We start from the raw sequence: 8,580 nt of genomic DNA, 5'->3' as shown, positions 1-8,580 counted from the left end.
CTGCCTTGGAGATACATTGCCGTGACTGTCCACTTAATTCCATGGGAACTTCCAGGCCTTTACTTTGAAGGCAGTTGTGGAGCTCTGAGAAGGTAGATCCTTCACAATGGGCCTCCCTGTAGTTGGAGGACAATTTAAAAGGGAAACCTACAAAGCTGATGTTGTTGGCCTGTGGGATCTGTAAATGGGGATTCAAAATCGTTGATTGCAGCAGCTCTGCACAGATTTGATAGGGGTGTCCCTGGAAGGATAGATTACAGGCATTTCTGGCAGCCTGCATTACAGCTTCAGGCCATCAGGTCGTCTATGAGATAACGCTCTATGGACTTGGTCCATTTTCAGACAGGGATGTTGGGGACCAGTTCTTGCAGGAGGACCAGGATGGAGCCTTTCAAATCTGTAATACTTTCCAGGGAGATCTCTGATTCTTATGTCGCTTCTCCTGGCTCTATTCTCTACATCTTCCAGCTGGGAGCAAAAGGCAGTAATCTCGCTTTGTAGATGTTCCGGGTCTGCCTTTTGGGCTTCTAAAACAGTAGTAGCGGCATACATCCTCATTTCTGTAAGGGTTGTGTGTTGGCTTTTCTCATAAGGTTATGCATTGTTTTCTCATAACTTTCAGCCCCAGTGATAATTATCTCCAGGAGAGGGGGAATGTCTCAAGAGGGGAACACAGACAGAAATGAAAACTTGACAGGAGATATAATCTTTCTACACTCCATCTTACATTTTTATAAGATCGCTATCATACTAATTTCTATAACAGTTTTGTAGTGAATATTGAGATATTCAAGGTAACTATCCTCTACATTTTATGCATCTGTGTTCCTCCAGATTCTGGTCCAGAATCTACTCAGAATGGTTCTTCTCAGCTTGTTGCTGGCCTGGAAGATGACGGCAGCCTCCACCGATGGAGATAATAATCGTAAGCTCAAATTGACTGTAAGCATTAATTCAATGAACTTGGTGGGATTTCTAAAAAACATAAGTATTCGAGAAATGCAGAAAAATGTGGACATGAGATGTAAGAAGAAGATTGTCCTCAGTGCAGTGACATGAGCCTGAAGATTTGGACGTGTTGATCCAGAGTCGTTATTCTTCACCCTCCAGACGTGTCTGAGCAGAAAGGAGGAAGTGAGGACCAGGCACAGAAGACTAAGGTAGAATGGAAGAATGACGCCTACGGTGTTTGTAGGCACAAAATAGGTAAGACTGGAATGGTACCTGGTAACAGAGTCTTCTGTACTGTTCTCAGAAGAATGTGTAGGACTTTCTGCTTGTACATCCCAGATGGCTGGGACACTCACAATGATTGTACCAAGAGCTGTTAAAAATAGAAGGTGACTCAGGAAATTGGACACAATTCTCTTTAACCAGATGAAGAACCCATAGCTGAGATTGGTGATGGTGGTACAGTAATGAGCCGAGAGCCAGAAGGTCAACCAGAAGCTGTAATATGTCAACAAGTTAATGAATGTGTTCACAAACACAAATACTTGTATAATATATAAGGTTTCTGGAGACAAGACATAGAGAATTCCCTGTAGACTTAGCACACACTGGAGGAGAAGATTCACAATTCCTTTAGCCAGAAAGATCACATCGGTGGGACTCAACTTCCCTTTCTTTCTGATGATGTCCAGATTACCCATCACAATACAAGCGTTAGAAGGGATTGCCAAGCCGAGTCCCAAGACTGAAGAAACTAAAATAGATATTTCCGGGGACAACATGTTGAGGTTTGGTGTGATCTCCGGACAGAGATGACGGGACGCGTCCAGTGATGGCAGACAGAATGATGTATTCAATGTGGGAATTATGGAAAAAGTCTTTACAGATCTGTCTTGTTGACTTTGCATAAGTGTGATGGATTTCATTGCAATGCCGATATGTAAAGCACGGAACAACCCGTGTAACACAACCGCTGACTCATTTCCATTATACTGAAATTATTAACCACTTCAGGTGTGGCAGCTGCTTGTCCCTTATTGATCATGATGTACACTTGTCAATACTATGACTATTATGACCATAAATACGATATATCAATAACGGACAAACACGGCTTTATATTGGCTAGATTGTCTTAAAAAATTATTTATATTTTTTTTAATATTATAATTGTATTTTATGAGTCCTTTTTCCAGCAAATTTAAGAAAACCCCAAGATCCAGTTCTCGGGGTGACTAGTAAAAACAAAAAGGGTCGGCTTCCATTTCTGACATTGCAATCGAGAGGAGCTAGGAGACTTCAGCTCCCGCCAGTGCTCTTCTGTAACCTGCATCCAGGCCAGCCCCTCCACTACCTCCCGCCTACCCAGGGGAACCATCATGGATCGCTTTGTGGAGTGATGCTGTTCCTGAGCAGCCCCCGTTCCTGCTCCGACTCAGGGGTAGAGATGGACGAACTTCCGATGGGACGTTCCGCGAACGCGGTCGAATGTTCGCGAACCTCAAAGTTCGCTGTGAGCCCCATTGACTTCAATGGCAGGCGAACTTTAAAAACCTACAGGTCATATTTCCAGCCACAAAATAATTACTAGCTGTGCACACATAGTCCCATCACATGGACACTGACATAACACATGTATGAAGTGAATCTGGGATCGACAACTACAAGCATTCTTTTTTTATATGTGAAATTTTGCCAATTCAGGACTCAGGAGCGCATGAAGGCCATGGAGGAGAGGAAAGGTCAGGCCAGGCTATGAAGAGGGTGCAGGAGATGATCACCAGCACCGTGACAGAGAGCACTGACACCAGCACCGTGATAGAGAGTACTGACACTAGCACCGTGATATAGAGCACTGACACCATCACCGTGATATAGAGCACTGACACCAGCACCGTGATATAGAACACTGACACCAGCACCATGATAGAGTGCACTGACACCAGCACCGTGATATAGAACACTGACACCAGCACCGTGATATAGAGCACTGACACCAGCACCGTGATATAGAACACTGACACCAGCACCATGATAGATTGCACTGACACCAGCACCGTGATAGAGTGCACTGACACCAGCACCATGATATAGAGCACTGACACCAGCATTGTGATATAGAACACTGACACCAGCACCATGATAGAGTGCACTGACACCAGCACCGAGATATAGAGCACTGACACCAGCAACGTGATATAGAACACTGACACCAGCACCATGCTAGAGTGCACTGACACCAGCACTGAGATATAGAGCACTGACACCAGCACCGAGATATAGAGCACTGACACCAGCACCGTGATAGAGTGCACTGACACCAGCACAGTGATATAGAGCACTCACACCAGCACTGTGATATAGAACACTGACATCAGCACCATGATATAGAGCACTGACACCAGCACCATGATAGAGTGCACTGACACCAGCACCGTGATATAGAGCACTGACACCAGCACCGTGATAGAGAGCACTGAGACCAGCACTGAGATAGAGTGCACTGACACCAACACCGTGATATAGAGCACTGACACCAGCACTGTGATATAGAACACTGACACCAGCACCGTGATATAGAGCACTGACACCAGCATCGTGATATAGAGCACTGACACCAGTACTGTGATATAGAGCACTGACACCAGCACTGTGATATAGAACACTGACACCAGCACCAGGATATAGAGAACTGACACCAGCACCGTGATAGAGTGCACTGACACCAGCACCGTGATAGAGTGCACTGAAACCAGCACCGTGATAGAGAGCACTGAAACCTGCACTGTGATATAGAGCACTGACACCAGCACCGTGATAGAGTGCACTGACACCAGCACAGTGATATAGAACACTGACACCAGCACCGTGATAGAGTGAACTGACACCAGCACTGTGATATAGGGCACTGACACCAGCACCGTGATAGAGAGTACTGAGACCAGCACTGAGATAGAGAGCACTGACACCAGCACCGTGATATAGAGCACTGACACCAGCACTGAGATAGAGAGCACTGACAGCAGCACTGATACCAGCAACTGGGCCCCAAAAATATGACACCGATCAACCTCTTCAAACAGGAGGGTGCGGGCATATAGTACGGTGTGCTTTTTTTGTACAAGGAAGTGAGCCAAATGTAGAAAAAAGGTCTGTGTGTTTGATTAAATAAATTGTTTATAGACATATACATGGTCTACTGGTCACATGTGTTGAATTCCTCCGAGATCCATGCCTCATTCATTTTTAGAAATGTGAGGTAGTTAACACTGTCGTGAGCTAGGTGAGTGTGCTTATCGGTCACGATCCCCCTGCTGCGCTGAACGTCCTTTCCGACAGGACACTGGATGAGGGGCAAGCCAACAGTTCCATTGCAAATTGGGCAAGCTCTGGCCAGAGGTCAAGCCTGCCCACCCAGTAGTCCAGGGGTTCATCACTCCTCAGAGCGTCCACATCGGCCGTTAACCCGATGTAGTCGGACACCTGTTGGTCTAGGCATTCCCTGATGCTGGATCCAGATGACACCTGTCGATAGATCAGCTGAAAGAATGACCTCATATCAGAAGTCCCCAACACATCTTCAAACCGGCCTCTTCTTGCAGGCGCTGTTGGATTGGTACCCGCAACTCTTTCTCTGGGAGTGGAAATTCCTCCTCTGCCAGCGCACGCAAAAGCAGAATGCAGCATTTCTCGAAGCAAGGCCTGGAAGTGCTGCATTCTGACAGCCCTCTGTGACGGTGGTAACATTTCCGCCATTTTGTGTTTGTACCGGGGGTCTAAGTATGTTGCCACCCAGTACTGGTCCTTGACCTTTATGCTTTTTATACGGGGGTCCCTGTTAAAACATTGGAGCATGAAGGCCCCCATTTGCACTAAACTGGAAGCGGTGTGGTGGCCTGGCTCCTGCTCATCATCCAGGATAATGTCGTTCTCGTTCTCCTCTCCCCATCCACGCACAACAACAGGGATCCCAGAAAGGTTTAAAGCATGCTCTTCTTGCTCCTCCTCATCCGCCCCGGCACCATCCTTCTCTGACTCCTCTTCAGACTCCTGTTGTTCACTTGTCTCAGATAGAGTAGCCCCCCCGGGAATTCATCCAGTGTTGCGACTTCCTCATCTTCCCGCTCCTGCTCCTCCACAGCTTGATCAATGACACGACGCAATGCACGCTCCATAAAGAAGGCATAAGGTACCATGTCACTGATGGCGCCATGGCTGCGACTGACCAGTTTGGTGATCTCATCAAATGGCTGCAGAAGTCTGCATGCATCGCCCATGAGCAGCCACTGGCGCGGTGAAAAAAAACCAAGCTCCCCAGAACCTGTTCTGCCGCAGAGTTCGTACAGGTAGATGTTAACTGCACGTTTCTGCTGGAGCAGCCTATCAAGCATATACTGTAGAAGGTTGAGTTTCATCGCATCGGGCAATCACAAATAAGACGTCTGACCGGCAGATTGTGTCGCCACTGAATGTCAGCAAGGCGAGCCATGACTGTGTAAGATCTTCTGAAATGGGCCGAGATTTTCCTTGTCTGCCGCAAGACTTCCTGGACCCCAGGGTATTTGACAACGAATTGCTGCACGACCAAGTTTAAGACATGTGCCATGCATGGCACGTGCGTCATTTTGCCCTGTTTCAATGTGCTAAGCAGATTGGCACCATTGTCACACACCACTTTACCAACTGTCAAATTGAGCGGTGTTAGCCACTGATCTGCCTGTGAACGCAAAGCTGAAAGGAGTGCCGGGCCAGTGTGGCTCTTGGCTTCCAGGCACAACAGACGCAGCACGGCATGGCAACGTCTCACCTGGCATGTCTAATAGGTTCTGGGGAGCTTGGGCAGCGCAGCGGAAGAGACGCTAGAAGAGGAAAAGGAGGAGTCAGCTGAGGAGGAGAGGGAGGATGGAGTAGGAGGAGGATAAGAAGAGCCAGGCCTGCATGAAATCCATGGTGGTAAAACCACGGGTTACATGCTTGACGGCCGTCAGAAGGTTCACCCAGTGGGCAGTAAAAGTGATATACCTTCCCTGCCCGTGTTTGCTAGACCACGTGTCTGTGGTCAGATGTATCTTGGCACCGACACTGTGTGCCAGAGATACATTCACTTGCCGCTGAACATGGCCATATAGCTCTGGGATGCCGTTCTGTGAGAAATACTTCCTTCCTGGGACCTTCCATTGTGGTGTTCCGAGTCCACCAGTTTATATGGCAGTAGTTGGCGGGCTATGAGTTCTGACAAGCCAGCCGTCAACCGTTGTGCAAGAGGGTTATCCGGGGTCATCATTTTTTTTATGCTTGAACATTTGGCCCACGGAAGCCTGCCTTTTTGCAGAAAAACGTGAGGATGGCATTATGGAAGGTGGAGTGGAGGACAATTGTGAGGAGAGAGGAGAAGGAGAAGTAAAAGACGATGCTGGACGGTGAGAGCCTGGAGTGTGGCTTTGTGTGTTCCGTTGCTCCCACTGGGCTCGGTGATGGCTGCTCATGTGCCTTCTTAAGGCGGTCATCCCTAGGTGAGTGTTGGGCTTACTGTGACTTATGCGTTGACTGCAAAGATTGCAGATGGCAATGCTATTGTCATTAGCGGACACATTAAAAAAAAGCCCACACTGCGGAGCCATGTGCCGGCGTCCTGGGAGCGCTAGATGTGACCGTACATGGTCGATGACTCGCTCCTGATACATTCGCATTCTGCTTTGTCCCTCCTGTACAATCTAAGTTCTTCCTGCTTCTCCTCCCTATCTGCTGGTCCATATCTCCCTCTGAACTCCCCTCCTCTTCCTCTCTTGTGGGCACCCACGTGGCATCACTAGACACGTCATCATCGACGTCACCTTCCCCACCGCTATAAGTAGAGATCTCGGAGTAGGCAGCAACAGCGGGGACAAACCTCCTCCTTGGGCTGATCTGGGTACTGGCGTCAGACTGCTGAGTAGCAGTTGTTGCTACCTCCTCTTCCTGATCCAATACCAAGAGTGGCTGGGCATCAGAAATGTCCTCTTGATATGGATCGGAAAATAATTCCTGTGACTCAAGCGGAAGGTATGTGGTGGTGGTGGTGTTGTTGGTGGTAGTGTCTTTGAGGGTGCACATAGCAGAGAGTGAAGAAGAGGGTGCAGATCGAGAGGATGAGGAGGGTGCAGAAGAGTAAGGCTGAGTGAGCCACTCAACCAAGTCTGGTGCGTCCTTTGACGTAATCGCACACACCTTCTGAAATTTGCCACTTTGGCTCAAGTCTGTTGCTCCTGCCCTACCCCAACCACCCCTGCGGAAGGGCCTGCCTCTTCCTCTGCCTGTCATTTTTTAAATGACCCTGTGACAAAAGTCTCTAGAGAAGTGCAGTATGTATGTGGAAGAAGGTATATAACACCCTGATTCAATCTGTTATTTTTGGGGGCCACTGGTCTATCACACCAGTTATAATACTTTTTTTATTGCATTTGTCGCTCTCTGTAGTATCGCTGCAGAACCGCTGAAGCAGTCACAATGCTGCACAGTGGAAATGCACTATACTATGCTTTCTATATGTGCAAGTATTTTTATAAATGTATTACACCCCTATATACTGCACACCAAATAGTACACCTATACCAGTCCTTACAAGGACCTTTGTGGACCGATTAGCTAGTGATGTGTAGACTGTACCTCAGTCCCTACACTGAAGGACTGCTGCAGAATAGGGCAGCAATCTGCAGCACAGCAGTGCACCACAACCCTATATATTGTACACCTATACCAGTCCTTACAAGGACCTTTGTGAACCGAGTAGCTAGTGATTAGTGATGAGCCGAACACCCCCCGGTTCGGTTCGCACCAGAACTTTCGAACGGACCCCACGTTCGTTACGAACGTTAGAACCCCATTGAAGTCTATGGGACTCGAACGTTCGAAATGGAAAGTGCTAATTTTAACGGCTAATATGCAAGATACTGTCCTAAAAAGGGTTTGGGGACCTGGCTCCTGCCCCAGGGGACATGGGTCAATGCCTAAAATGTTTTTAAAAATGGCCGTTTTGGCGGGAGCACTGATTTTACTGACGATTAAAGTGAAAAAAAAAAGTGAAATATTCCTTTAAATATGCTGCCTGGGGGGTGTCTGTAGGATGCCTGTGAAGTGCCACGTGTTTCTCGTGTTTAGAACAGTCCCTGCACAAAATGACATTAAACGGAAATAACACCATTTAAAACTGCTTGCGGTTTTAATGTTATATCTGGTTCCTGCAATATGGTTGAAAATCATTCAGAAAAATGGCATGGGTAGCCCTCCCTGCCCATTACCAGCCCCTTTGGGTCTTGTACGCATATTAAGGGGAACCCCGTACCCATATTAAAAAAAGGAAATGCGTGTGGCCCCCAGGCCCTATATACTCAGAACAGCAGTATACAGGCGGTGCAAACAAGACAGGGACTGTGTAGGTTTGTTGTGTTAAGTTGAATCTGTTTGTAATTTTCAACGGGTACATTTTTAAAGTGTAGCTCCAGTCAAAAAAACTATTTTTAAGCTTTTTGGAAAACATAGGGAAGGGTTATCACCCCTGTATAATTTGTTTTGTCGTCCGTCTTTTTTCATCTCACTTGCTGTTGTCTCCTTCCGTTTGCAAGTAGGAGATGTTTGTAAGTTGGATGTTTG

At 47.4% G+C, this 8,580-nt stretch overlaps 1 protein-coding gene across 1 annotated transcript; it reads right to left on the bottom strand.

The window, feature by feature from the left end:
- Positions 1-812: 812 nt before the first annotated feature.
- LOC143925261 (taste receptor type 2 member 8-like) lies at positions 813-1,733 on the bottom strand. Its single transcript, XM_077449852.1, has one exon. It carries the CDS (start codon positions 1,731-1,733, stop codon positions 813-815), a length of 921 nt encoding a protein of 306 aa, XP_077305978.1.
- Positions 1,734-8,580: the final 6,847 nt, after the last annotated feature.

This window comes from Lithobates pipiens, unplaced genomic scaffold (genome assembly GCF_037356315.1).
Source record: "Lithobates pipiens isolate NorthernLeopardFrog02 unplaced genomic scaffold, aLitPip1_a1.2 Scaffold_22, whole genome shotgun sequence".
Taxonomy (NCBI): domain Eukaryota; kingdom Metazoa; phylum Chordata; class Amphibia; order Anura; family Ranidae; genus Lithobates; species Lithobates pipiens.
This window is presented reverse-complemented; position numbering and strand designations above follow the sequence as displayed.

Bases quoted from the DNA above. Each gene is read 5' to 3' on its own strand.
- LOC143925261 (XM_077449852.1), bottom strand. From the start codon at position 1,733: ATGTTGTCCCCGGAAATATCTATTTTAGTTTCTTCAGTCTTGGGACTC.